This window comes from Rhododendron vialii, chromosome 7a, assembly GCF_030253575.1.
Source record: "Rhododendron vialii isolate Sample 1 chromosome 7a, ASM3025357v1".
Lineage (NCBI taxonomy): Eukaryota > Viridiplantae > Streptophyta > Magnoliopsida > Ericales > Ericaceae > Rhododendron > Rhododendron vialii.
Genome location: NC_080563.1, coordinates 41,898,375 through 41,912,174, shown reverse-complemented (window position 1 = coordinate 41,912,174; position 13,800 = coordinate 41,898,375). Strand labels below are relative to the sequence as shown.

The 13,800-nt window shown below is 37.1% G+C and overlaps 2 protein-coding genes across 2 annotated transcripts in view; both read left to right on the top strand.

The window, feature by feature from the left end:
• Nucleotides 1-2,248, top strand: part of LOC131333626 (AT-rich interactive domain-containing protein 6) — a 62,800-nt gene extending 60,552 nt beyond the window's left edge. Inside the window, exons 12-15 of the mRNA XM_058368249.1 lie at nt 58-124; nt 216-266; nt 1,533-1,625; nt 1,805-2,248. Of these exons, the coding sequence (XP_058224232.1) occupies nt 58-124; nt 216-266; nt 1,533-1,625; nt 1,805-1,900 (307 nt within the window). The 3' untranslated portion in view covers nt 1,901-2,248. The remainder of the gene's footprint in view (nt 1-57; nt 125-215; nt 267-1,532; nt 1,626-1,804) is intronic.
• A 1,345-nt stretch (nt 2,249-3,593) lies between these two features.
• On the top strand, nt 3,594-6,281 carry LOC131333027 (cinnamoyl-CoA reductase 1-like). The gene is made up of 6 exons (XM_058367327.1): nt 3,594-3,758; nt 4,159-4,334; nt 4,509-4,694; nt 4,991-5,153; nt 5,642-5,831; nt 6,134-6,281. Exons 1-6 carry the CDS (start codon nt 3,638-3,640, stop codon nt 6,279-6,281), a joined length of 984 nt encoding a protein of 327 aa, XP_058223310.1. The 5' UTR covers nt 3,594-3,637.
• The last annotated feature ends 7,519 nt before the right edge of the window (nt 6,282-13,800 follow it).

The window sequence follows — 13,800 nt, the reverse complement described above, 5'->3', positions numbered from 1 at the left end:
CCCTTCTCTACATATTCTCCCCAACTAATGCAACTACAAATTGTCTTCTCTTGATAGGTTGGTGACAACAGTTGTTGATGTTGGCCCCCCTGCTGATTGGGTGAAGATCAATGTGCGCGAAACTGTAAGTTTGTTTGCAAAATGTGCCTAGATACTTGTATATCCTCGTGTTTCTTTCACCGAGCTTTAACTAATTGTGACATTGCCATCCACAGAAAGATTGTTTTGAGGTTTATGCTCTGGTGCCTGGGCTTTTACGCGAGGAGGTTTGTATTAGTTGTTGTGGAGCATAGATTTTCTCCTTTCATTTACCGTCTGTGGGGAATATTTGTCTCTTCAGCGCTGATTGCTTTATGCATATGGAAGTTGGTTCTTTTGCTGTTTTTCGCTAGTGTTCTTGATAATTACAGAAAATATTAGCATAATTATGTACCCTGGCAACCATTTTAGGGAAATCAATGATGAACCTAGTGTGAGCATTGATGTCTCACTGTCTCAGTGATCGGAATCGTCAAGTCTTGTCATGTGGTACTGTTCTCTGTGTGTCTGATTACTCTGATCTGTACTGGATTAGATTAACCGGAGAATTTCTCAGATCTTATGGTTATGATTTAATCTGTACTACTGAATATGCTTTATACTTTTGATTCAAATGGAACCTTTCTAGCCAGTTCTCATCTGAGACCAATACATCTGAGAAGATAATTTTTGTCCAACTATTGCTGTAAAGCCTCTTTTTTCTAATTACTAAAGTGAGACCAAATTCTTCTCTGGCACTCCACCTTCCTCCCGTTCTCCTTTGTTTGGAGCTCGATTTTTGTAAGTGAAAAAGGAAATGCAACCACTTGTAATCTTGTATGGTTATGAGGAAGAAGAGTTTTTCGAATACCTCTTCATTTTTCTTCTAAGGTTACTAACCCAAACAAAAGAAGAAAGAAAGTAGCTTCTTTCACTGTATTTCGCTTTGAATTTTTGTTTTCCTTCCCCCAAATCCAATATGGTTCTACTGCAAAGGGAATGTCAACAACAGCGTGTGATGTGGTAGGCTGGTAGCTTCTTGCATCTTGATGGTGGCATTTCTGTTATGTTTTAGAAACTTTACCAAGGCAAGCTCACTTAGTCTGCATTAGCTTATATTCATTAGTTGTGATGCCATTAGATGATTAAGTTAATATTTATCTCCAATATAGTTCCGCTACATTTTGGAGGCCGATAAAATAGTCTGGCATGTGGCGTCTTTGTTGACATCTCATGGTTATATACTTCTTTTGATTATATAGTTTTGGAGTTATCATCTACATCTGCTGGCGTGTGCTACTGTATAAATCATTTGAGTGTTAGCATGACTATTTTAAGAAAATCTTTTCTGTTACAAACTTGAACCATTTTAAATTGAACAGGTTTTATGTTTTGACGGTATGAACTGTCATCAGATTATATATTTAGTTTCTGTTTGATTCTCTGTGCAATTTGTACAGATGAATGCATGACTTGCACATGGTGGTGTTGACGTTATTTCTTTGTGGATTCAGGTTCGAGTTCAGTCAGATCCAGCTGGACGCTTGGTTATTACAGGTCAACCGGAGCAGCCTGACAATCCTTGGGGTATTACAGCTTTCAAAAAGGTTACTATTTCACTGAGATATCAACACACACACACACCATACTGTTACGATTGAAATTAGAGCCCCCGTGTCATCTGGTATTCCATGAACATGATTTTAATAGATCAATGGGTTCAGCATTTCAATCTCCTTTCTAATTATGATTTGGAGCTTTATTGTTGGGGGTGGGTGGTTTTCAGGTTGTGAGCTTACCTGCAAGAATTGATCCGCTTCAGACATCTGCCGTTGTTAGCCTGCATGGACGGCTCTTTGTTCGCGTTCCTTTTGAGCCATGAAATTGGTCAAAAAGTTTGAATAGTTCTTGACGTGACATCCAGAGATCAGAGTAATTGTGGAAGACATTTAACATTCTAGGAAGGGTTATGAAGATCAGAGATGGTGCAAATGCAGGCATTGCTGATTCAGCTAAAAAAACTACCAGCCTGATGAATGTGTAGCTAACTATCTTATTGTGTATGTTTTCGAGTTGGGAATTAGAATTAGAGTTCTTGTGACTTGAGAAAAACTATAGTTAGATGGCAACTAGGCCTTTTCGGCTTTAGCCCACTGTAGCTTTTATGATTTCAGTGTAGGATTTATGGGCGTTTAACTTCCCAAATCAGTAAGACTTCCAATTTTTTCCAGTTCTTGTGTTGCTGCTTTATTGTTTTGACTATGGAGTATCTACGCACCTGACATCCATCTGCCTAAGCAAACAAGAATTGTGCTTTGTTCTTTTATTGGAAAAGGATTAGAAAAAAATCATTACTCTTTTCTCATCTCAAAAAAATTTTCTCCAAAATTTTTGACTTTGTCATTTGTGTTTTTTTTTTTTTTTTTAGTGCTTTTTATCAAATATTTATTGATTTTTTTTTACTTTTTGGATGTATATGATGCATTTTTATTCAAAATGTAAAAAAATTGTTAGAATGTCAAAAATAGATTGAAGATGGAAAAATATGCAAACTTATACAACTTTTTTATCCCAAAAATTTATTTCAAAATTCACAACCAAACAAAGAGCAAAATGGTTTGGGGGCGAATCTTGAAAATTACTGAGATAATTTGATGCGTGCAGCAGGAGGAAAGTCTGCTTGTTCCTTTTGTTTTGTTTTTCTTCTCAATATCCAGTTGATTAGGTTTGGGGTGGAAAAACAATAATGCTGTTTTCGTTCTATGAGCTAAAATATGGTCCTCCTACCTATCATCCACGAGTATGTGTTCATTCTCCGTCACTCTCCTTCACTATCATCCTTTGGTTTTTTCTTGTGTGGAAATTTTGCTTAAGAGTTTTCTATTTGAGTCGAAGTGGCCAAATTTCAGAGTCATTTTGAAGCAACATGAATTTCTGATTCTGCGTATAATTCCATCCTTAAAATATGGATGACAAAATCTTGAGGGGGATTTATTATTTTGGACAAATATTTTGAGACGGAGGGAGTAATGTATCAAAAAGTGCTTCATGACAAATGGCGAAGATGATTGGGAAATGCAAATTGTTCTGTGCCTTTTGGAGCAAGGCCGGCCAGTAAAATGTTTGGTCAAATTGCACTATATTTCCAATGCCGGCCATGTGTCCCTCTCAGAGTCTACGTACGACGAATTTGAATATACTGATGACTTAGAGAAGAGAGAATATAAACTACTGCTAGAGTACGTTGTAAATGAGTTGAGAAGAGTCCAGTCAAGAGTATTCAGGTTCGTTTACAAATTTTTAGCTTAGTATTTGACTGTTTGAGTAACTACCATAATGTTATTGTACAATATCTCCATGCTTGGCTACGTAGGTTCTGATGAATGATGATGCATGCATAGGCCCATGATAGAATGATTTTGGATACTCATTGAAGTACTGCTACTACTATGTATATAACAATCTATACCAAGGGAAGGTTTCATTGGCAGCCTCGATCAAATTGGTTGGAGAGAGAGAGAGAGAGAGAGAGAGAGAGAGAGAGAGAGAGAGAGAGAGAGAGAGAGAGAGAGAGAGAGCTTTACCTAAAAAAAATAGAGAAAGTGAGGGAGGAAGGATAATGGAGAGAAAGGAGGAAGAAAGGGTGTGCGTGACAGGAGCCGGAGGGTATATTGCGTCCTGGGCAGTGAAGTTACTACTCTCAAAGGGTTATGTAGTTCATGGAACTGTTAGAGACCCTTGTGCGTTTCTCCTACTTAATCCTTTGCATAATTTTGAATCTTTTCCCTTCATTCTGGTTCCTGTCTCATTCATCAGTCATCAAAGTACGTGCTAGATAATTAAACATTTGAACATTTTCTTCTCCAAAAACATCTTTTTCTTCACCAGGAAAACTCGAGTTTCCAAAACTTCATTTGCTAATTTTAAGCAGAAGCTGCACACAGTTTGTAAGAATTAGTTATTGATACAAACTTTATGTTGTTTTGTTTTGAGTTTTTGGATTGGACATGCAACAAATACATCTTGAGTCCTGCAAAACTCACAAGAAGAAGCTTTCCAATATTTGAGTGTCAGTTCTTTCTTTTTTCCCCCCCTGATACTTTCTATATCTCAGTTGAAATGGCCGTGAAAGCATTTCAGGTGATGAAAAAAAGAATGGTCACTTGAAGAAATTGGAAAAAGCCTCAGAAAATCTGCTTCTCTTTAAGGCAGACTTATTTGACTATGAAGGTCTCTATGCTGCCATTGCCGGATGCACTGGGGTTCTTCATGTTGCCTCTCCAGTTCTCTCCGACAATCCATCTGTCAATTCTGAGGCAAGATCTTGACTACCCTTTCCGTTTTACTGTTTCCGTTGGGCTAGAAATCCAACTCCATTTGAGTTGCCCATCTTTTTGTGATGAAGTCCTGTTTATTGCCTAAAACAAGCAAATTCATTCACAGTTATCTTTCTATATATAACTATGATAGGAACATCTTCATGGACACAGGTAGAACTGGTTGAACCAGCTATAAAAGGTACTCGAAATGTACTGAATGTATGTTTGAAGGCTAAAGTGAAGAAGGTTGTGGTGGTGTCATCTGTTGGTGCTGTTTTGCAAAATCCTTGTTGGCCCAAGGATCAGCCCATGGATGAAAATTGTTGGAGTGACACGGAATTTTGCAAATCAACTAAGGTATCTCTAACTAGAAAGTTCATGTGGAAACTGCTTGCCCTTTACTTATATGTGCTAAAATTGATTTTCGAATCGTATGCAGAAGAGATTGGAGAGACAGCTGAGATAATACCAACAGTCCAACATTATCCATGGACTACTATTATAAGTTTTAGCTGATAGAGCCTCTTCATTTTTAGAAGAAGTATAAATAACATTTTAGTTCACAATTTTTGGTTCCTAATTACACAATACTAGGGGATGTGGTTTTTGTTATAAATACATTGATCAATCTCACTCGTTTGTGTCAATATCAGATATGGTATGCCCTTGGCAAAACTATTGCAGAAAGTGAGGCATTGGAGTTTGCAATGAGAAATGAACTCAACGTTGTCACAATTTGTCCGTCCCTTGCTTTCGGGCCAATGCTGCAATCAACCTTGAATTACAGCAGCTCATTTCTCGTAAGTTATTTGAAAGGTTCTTACTCATACTATAGCTCTACTTCATTTTCCTAATTATGCCGAGGCAAAGAGCCAAAGACGTTAAGTTTCGAACTTGGAAGGTGTTCAAAACAGTAACACAGGATGAGCATGAGGGAGACTGGAAGAAGTGATCCCAAAGTCTTGCACTGTGGGAAGTAAGGCAGTAGATGGGAAAACAATGGGCTTATAGAATAAGAATAATGTGGACCACGAGCCTATGAGACTATGTTTATTATGTGTGAGTGTTTGGTTCAAAGTAATAGTACACACGGAGGCAAACAAAGTCTAACTCTTCGAAATAACACAAGAGATACAATGTAATTAGTGACTGACAGTTGGTATGTACAAAGCAAGTCTTGGGTTTCGATACTGAGAACATATTAATTAGATGCAATGGACGAGGCTTTGTTGATCACTACATTGTTCTTGTCAAGAACCAATTTAGTCTGAACTTAACTAGCTTTGAATTGGGTTGGAAATCAGGTGGAAGCGAACCAGTAAGTGGTCGAGATCAGCAAGTAGTAGACGTGCGTGATTTTGCAGAAGCGCTTATCCTGCTTTATGAAAAGCCTGAGGCAGAGGGAAGATACATATGTTCATCCTACACGATTCGGGCAAAGGTTTTGGTGGAAAAACTGAAGGCAATGTATCCCAACTACGATTACCCCAAAAAGTAAGTCTATTTGTGGTTACTATTTTAACAGATCAAATTCGAAGGACTGCTTATAATACTATTGGATTAGATTTTCACTTCCCATGTATTTTAACAGAAGCTACGGATCCATAATGGTTCTTTCAAAATATTATTACCCCGACAGGACTGGTTTTTCAATGCATCTAGCTGATGCATTGTGAGCGCACAGCCCTCTAGTTGGCAGTGGAAGCTCTGCCAGACCATTTGCATCGTAATTAAGTAGTATTCTATATATGATCATTTCATATGCAACTCGATTTACGTATGCATCTCCATGACAGTTTTACAGAGGAAATAGGAGGCCGATTTGATGTCAATTGCAAGAAGTTGCAGGATTTTGGATGGAAGTATAGGCCATTAGAGGAGAGTATAGTTGATGCCGTGAAGAATTTCGAAGAATGTGGTCTTTTGGTTGGTAATAAAGACTAAGAGGCCCGGGCTGAGCCGACAGGTTTTAAAGCCTGAGAGTTTCTATAGGAGTATTAAAATTTGTAACGCAAGTCATTTGCTAGGCATACCCATGATGGAGATATCATGGCCAAGTGACACTGTTTTCTTTCTTTCTTTCTTTCTTTTCTTTTCTTCAACAATGAAAATAATTGGTTAGTATAGCTTGTGTTTTTCTTTTCTGATTGCGTTGCAAAAGGTTACGAAATCAGTGAGTCCGAAAAAATCTTAAAATTGATACATTTGATAATATAGTTTCATAATTAATGAACCGTGACGGGGTAGATTTCAAAAATATGATTTTTGGCAGACAATGGGTTATACGGTAATGAGGAGATAATATTGACATTTTTAGATATTATTGTAAAGTACTACTCCCTCCGTCCCTTTTTAAGTGTCTTGCTTCGTAACTCCAACTTATTAAAAAGACATCATCATTACATCTTTCACATCAACTTTTTCCTCCACTTTCCATACTTACCCATCATCATTATACTTTTACTCACTAACTTTTCAAAATAAAATCTACTTTTAGGGACAAAATAGACAATACACCAACTTTTACCCCCCTAACTTTACAAAATGGACACTTATTAAGGGACAGCCCAAAATGGAATACTGGACACAAAAAAAGGGACGGAGGGAGTATAAGAATTCACATAAATTGCTAAAATTCTTCTCTAATAAGTCAAAATCATTGCGCGCGTTTTCAACGGTGCAAAATAACAAAAGGATTATTAGTACTATTAGAGGTAGGGGTGTCAAATGGGCAGGTTTAGGCCAAATTGGATAAGTTATAAGTGGGTTGGGTCTTTAATGAGTCATTGTCTCATTTAGACCCAATTAGTTAGGAGTCAAATTATCCATACCCAACCCAACCCAACTCATTTATTTAAGGGTTAATTAATTGTTGCCCCCTTTATCTATACAAGTTTTTTTATTTTACCCTCTCTTACTATAAAACGCTACAACCTACCCCATTTATCTTCCAATTCCTAACACATAAGGCCTGCCGTTAACAAAAGATATGGCAGAGCCACTGCCCTTACATTCATCCATACTTAGGGGTTGTTTGGCTAAATAAGCTATTTGGCTTCTTTTTTTTGTCATTATTTAAATTTTTTTTCACATTTGTTAATTTTTCATCAATTTTTTGGAAATTATTGCTTCATCATAACGAGAGGAATCTAAAAAGTAAAAAATTATGATCGAAACCTATTTTTTTTTGAATAAAGACAAAAATAAGCCAATTTTTTTGTCTATATTAAAAAAAATTAGATTTCGATCGTAGTTTTTTACTTTTTAGTTTTTTCTTGTCACGAAAAAGCAATAATTCCAAAAAAATTGACAAAAAATTAACAAATGCGAAAAATATTTGAATAAGGACAAAAAATAAGTTAAGTGGCTTATTTAGCTGAACAACCCCTTAAACAAAACAGTTAACTAAGTTTGGCATAGTCAATTACGTCCAGGAGAATTCAGAATTCAGCAAAAGATAAGGTCACAAGCTTTAGTGAACTACGTTCAACTTGTCAAGTTTCCAGCTGTGAGTACGCGCCCCGGAAATTTTCGTTCACAAAAACTTGGGCGCGGCCCTTTTTTCGGAAAGCGCGGCGAAACGCTCCGATTCAGAGTCGCCACTCGGGTTTTAGCGGTGAAAAACACCCAAGGAACCGAACTCGAAAACGTTTGCCACGTTTGTTTGATTTTGAAAAAGGCTTGTAGACTGGACCGTCGTCACCTTCGATATCTGAGGTTCGGGAGCCAGGTTACGAGAAGGGAAGGGTTTTATGGCACTCCTCTCGCCCAATCAGGAGATCGGTCTCTACTCGGGCATCTCTTTGTAAAAAGTTTGCATTTTTCTCTCATTTGATCATTTTTTAGCCAGTTAGGGCGGGAGAAACAGTTAATGGGGGATAAAAACTGTAATAAGTTGCAATTAGGTGACAAAATGCTTTATGAATGACTTGCTTGCAATGATAAATATAGATTGAAAACAAGCAATGGGCAACCCGATTGAATTGAAGTACACTGCCCTGAAGGAACATGAGTAGGATCCACACCAACATGCACTGGCCGAGCCACTGCATGCTGGTACAACCTGCGCACGCCACATCTAGACTGGCGTACTCCACTTATCAGGTTTCACAGTCTTTGTTTGCAACCCTCTGGGCTCTGGAAGGGACCAGCGCACACCTAGGGTAAACCACGCAGTTTAATAGAACAAAATATACATGGTTACAGATAGATGAAATGACTGGAAGCCATAAAGATAGACAGGAAACCCCCTAAACAAAGTGGGGACATAAAAGAGGCCAAGATTAAACTAAAATGCAAGGGCCAGCCACTGGATCCAAGTTTCAACTGCCGTACGCACGTTTGACCCTAATCCAGTGCTTGGCTTTGCATCATCTGGGCTCTGGAACACGACCAAAAGGATCCCAGAGGCCTTTTGAATAGACGAAGAGTAAGCAATAACTACCACATCTAAACAGTTCTAAATATACAGAAAGCAGTAAACTGGTTATTTAGCATGCTAAGGTGATCGACAGAAATGTGAGATAACAGAAATGATGATCCATGATCCCCACGCCAGTAGTGCTCGTACTGCCATGACTGGCGTACGGCATATATATACTGACGTGCGCCAAGTTCCATCTCATACGTTTATCGTATTTTACCAGTTTGAGGCCAGGACTAATATTACTTACTAGCCTGGGCCTTACTGGTTCTTCTCAGGGGTCAAAACAGAAAGGGACACAAAGGTGGTATACCTTTTTGTTTGAGGATTGAAGGTGGTATTGAGCTTAAAGCTTGGAGATGGAGGTTTAGATGGTGACTGGATATCAGTAGGGTGTATGGAAGTGGGTTACTTTTCTTTCTCTTTCAATGGAAGAAAAAGAGATGAAGAGCAAGAAAGAGGGAAGAATGGAGCTTTTCCTTCTTAATGAAGCTAACCCCTTGCAAATGAATGCAAGGGGGGTATTTATAGGGGAGAGAGACTGAGATCAGTCTGGGGCTAAAGCCTTGTTTGGCTGGTTGGCACAAGGATGGAGCCTCCCATGCATTAAATGCATGGGACTTGCCTTGATGGGGGGTGTAGGAGAGAAGGGGGACGGGCCTGGACGATATAATCATCAGGGGCTACTGTGGCCGACGTCAGGGTGGCACAAAAGTCTCGTCCATGTGGCTGAATAAAGTTAATTTGACTGGATTTGACTGGCGTGCGCCACACTTTTACCGGCGTGCGCCAGTGCTAGCTGGGTCAACGGTCGATGACTGACACGTGGCAGCTAACTGGCGTACGTCATCAAGGTACTGGCGTAAGCCAGTTGAGTTTTACTGGGGCCGTTTGGCTCTGGTTTGAAGGGCTTGAAAGGGGTTTGAAAGAGGCTCGGGATGCTCAAAGCTCAAAAACACCATCGCCCTCAGACTGTTCTCGACTATAATCATCATTGGGGGAAACAAATGATCGACAAATAACGTTATCTGGACAGTCCAGAATGGGGTGTCTACATCAGCAAAATATGGCAGAGCCACTACCCTTACATTCATCCATGCATAAAACAAAATAGCTAACTAAGTTTGGGATGCCAGACTAACGGGAGGCCTTGTGTGTTAGGAATTGAAAGATAAATGAGGTAAGTTGTAGCGTTATATAGTAAGAGGGGATAAAGTGAAAAATGTGTATAGATAAAGGGGGCAACAAGTAATTAACCCTTTATTTAAAATTAAATCCAACCCGCCTATTAACCCAATTAAAATAAAAAATGACTAAAATACCATATACACTGAAATGATCATATCACCCTTGTACATTTAAATGACCAAATTACCCTTACATCTAAAATTACCATAACACCCCTATATACTAAAATGTCCAAATTACCCATGTGTTCTAAAATTACTGAACCGAATGGAGATTCTGCTGAAATTTTAGAAATTTTTGGACTTAGTTGTTCAAAGTTTTAAGGTTTTTTTTTACTTGATTTTCTCTTCTAAATTGTTGGTGATTATTGTGTCCAGATTAACTTCTTTAAACCTTCTACTAGATTGGGCCAAACTTGTGGGCTATCTCCACCCCCAATCTCTCTTATAACAGTAATGTACCTTTAACAATCAATATTCAATAGTACCTTGCAAAATTGATTTCAAGAAAAGAAAGTGTACGGGAAAAAAAAGTGAAAGTCGTTTCCCATCTCTTTTCTTTCTATGTTCTCTCTTTCAAACACGGCATTATAAGCACCATCAACATTAATCTTAAGTGAACCATCATCGATTTGGTGGCGCCCGTCGTTCCGAATCTGACGCTTGGAATTGGGAAATGATCAATATGATTAATTATTGCTAAGGGTGAGTTTGGATTGAAAAGTTAAGTAACTTTTTTTTTTGTCTTTATTTGAATTTTTTTTTTGCATTTGTTTGTTTTGCGTCAAACTTTTGTGATTATTGATTTGTTTAGACGAGATGAATCGAAAAAGTGAAATTTTTTGATCGCAACTCATAATTTTTTGAATAAAGAAAAAAATTATGAGTTTTGATCAAATTTAGAATTACAAACAGAATAGGAATTGATTGATCAAATTATGAGTTTTGAACATGTGGAAAATCTGCAGCCAGCAAAAATTCAAATAAGACGAGCAGAGTACGTGACAAGTTTTCTCATTGGATGCGGTTAAAGGTACAGTAATTTCAGTAGGATTAGTTTTAACCATTATCCTTTCGCCGATCATACGATATAGTGGCCCAAATTGAGTCGAGTTTAAACTCAAGTTTCAGGCTTATACAGTAAATGAGTTGAGCTCAATACTCTAAATTCTCGGCTGGTTTTGTATAAGCTTGGCTCGAACCAGACTCGGCTCGTTTACAAACAAACAAAGTTTGATTTTGAATTTTTGGTTCGTTTAGTGTACGAGTTCACTACAAAACTCGGCTTGACTCGGCTTGTACTGTAATTGGAATTCATAACATGAAACCGTTCAAACCGAGTCACCAGTTCCCGATTTGACCAAGAAAAATGTTCGCTTCACGTAACATGTTTATTTTTGTTTTTTTTATTTCTGTGGTAGTTCTATTTTTTTGTTGGGTAATGTTCATGACCCATTGGGCATTTAAGTTGACCAAATTAAAACCAAATTAAGACCCAATAATAAATGGGTTAGATGGGTTTGGATCCATTCTAACTCAATTAATAAATGATTGGGTTGGGTCTATTTTTTAATAAATGGGTTTGGATTTTTTAATGGGTCTGGGTTCAATTTGCCACCTTTAATTAGAGGAGTAGGCACTACACGTATAGTGAGGGGGTGCACTATAGCATCCCCGGATCCAGATAATTTAGAGGCAAAATACAGAATAAATAATTAAAAGAGAAAGATAACAGAGGAGTGAGAAAATGGAATAAAATTCTAACCTGGACATGCAAATGTACAAAATGCCTAGATACTTGCCGCCTCCTCTATTAATGCTAGGTAAATAAAAGGGATTATTTGATAGTTTTGGGAGGCATTCAACAAAAAAATGTGATGCTAAGGAGTATTTGGGTATCACGTGGCAATATACTATGAGCATCCAATGAATTTCCTAGAGTAGATTGATCCATTTTGGATTAATGTTTTATTTGATTTTTTGGGAAAGAAATTAAATAATTACGAGGGAAAGTATGAAGAAAACAATAATGTGCGAAATGCATTGTCTTATTCTTTTCTTATTTTTACAAATCAAACCATGGAATGGAAGATACCATAACTAGAGTGCAATTTTGTTCATCCTCCTTAAAAATAGGGTGAATATTACCCTATCTCTTATTGATTAAAATAATGTAGGTCCTACCTGTACAATACACTTTTTAGTAAGCATGACATCACTTTTGTGGTGAGATTTACATAATTTCAACCAATAGAAATGAGGGTTATGTTCACCCTCTTAAGTGGAGGGTGAATAAAACTCAACTTCCATAGCTACATGAGAATAATTATCAAGCAACCCCTCGATAAATTATCACACGTGGGTGAAGCCCAACACTCTTAACACCCGGAGGCGGGGGCTCTGCTGTGCGGATGGGGCATCAGCCTCCACTCACTCCTCAAAACACAGTGTTTTGCTCTTTAGGCAATTCAAATTTATGCAGCCTATCTTTTTCCTTGTTAGGTACCCAATAAATGGGCATGATGCTTTGTAAGCTCATTTTGGGTCTCAAAAAATTGATTCAAATCGTAAATTATTCTTAAAATATTTTTTTATGTGTTCTTATGAAAATTAGTTCAATCTGATATTTAATTTGTATGGGTTTTTTTTAGAATTTGTAGGGCCTTCATGAAAAAGAAGCCCTACGTATTCTAAAAATAATATCGCACTGAGCTAAGTGCGGATATCAAAAAATATTGCACTGAGCTATTTTTTTTTAGGAACCAATGGAAAAATTAACAATAGTAAGTGATTTGAATCATCTTTGTGAAACACAAAATGAGTCCCACAAAAGATCAATAAATTGTTAATCTAAAGCCATCCACAGTGATATAATCAAAAATAGATAACCAAAAGTTGACACATTAGCTTTTGATTATTCACTTTAGAGATTGTTAAGCTTAACAATATTGAGGTCCACAATGGTCATTTCAAGTCTATAATCAAAATAAGGGGTCCACTACAATATTTCTCTCTCTCTCTCTCTCTGTTTCCGTAATTCTCTTTCCTTCATTACTTTTTTTTTTTTTGCAAAAATATATTGAACTTATGGTGTTCTTTATCAAAACAATACCAAAACTTTTTTTTTCTTCCTATTCCTATAGCCTATCTAACCAAACTAATATCACAAATCCATCACTCTCTTAATCTTTCAAGAAAAAATAAAAATTAGATGTGTTCTTGAATTTTGAAAAAAATGCAAGGTTCTTCATGCACTCAATTATAGGGGGAGGTATGAAAAAAGAATAAAATAGAAACGGAAAAGAAGAGTGAAATACTTTAATCCGGCAATGATGGGTTTGATTATATAATATCGAGAGAATGAGCTTTACTTTTGGAGGGAAAGAAAGAGAAGCAGTTTGTGGGTGAAGTGAAGAAGTTATAGAGCAGGCAAAGAAGAGAAGAAGAAAAGACTAGTTGAAACACGAGTGTATATAAATTTTGGAACTAGTTAACTTATGTGGTGTGGAGTTCATAAATTTTGATTATTGAAAAAGGTTGCTAGTTTTAATTATCCAAAGCCCAAAATTTGATTATTTTTAAGGATGTTGCTAAGTTTGATTATACCGTTGTCAGACATCTTTTACACCAACATTATTTACTTTAACAACAATTAACTTTTGATTATACCACTGTGGGGGGCCTTAGATTTAGTGGCCAAAAACTCAATTTTGGATTATTGATTGACTATTTTTTATGGGCCCCGAAACAAAAATGTTTCAAACCACTCATTAGTTTGAAAATATTTATTGGTTTCTACGATAAAATTAGCTCAATGCGATATCGGTAAGTGTTTTTTTAGAATTCGTAGAAC

What these genes read in the sequence shown, in the direction of transcription:
- LOC131333027 (XM_058367327.1), top strand. Translation starts at nt 3,638, where the DNA reads ATGGAGAGAAAGGAGGAAGAAAGGGTGTGCGTGACAGGAGCCGGAGGG. An exon ending in AATTTTGCAAATCAACTAAG is followed by an intron (nt 4,695 to 4,990) that starts GTATCTCTAACT and finishes TGTCAATATCAG; the next exon opens with ATATGGTATGCCCTTGGCAA. An exon ending in AACTACGATTACCCCAAAAA is followed by an intron (nt 5,832 to 6,133) that starts GTAAGTCTATTT and finishes TCTCCATGACAG; the next exon opens with TTTTACAGAGGAAATAGGAG.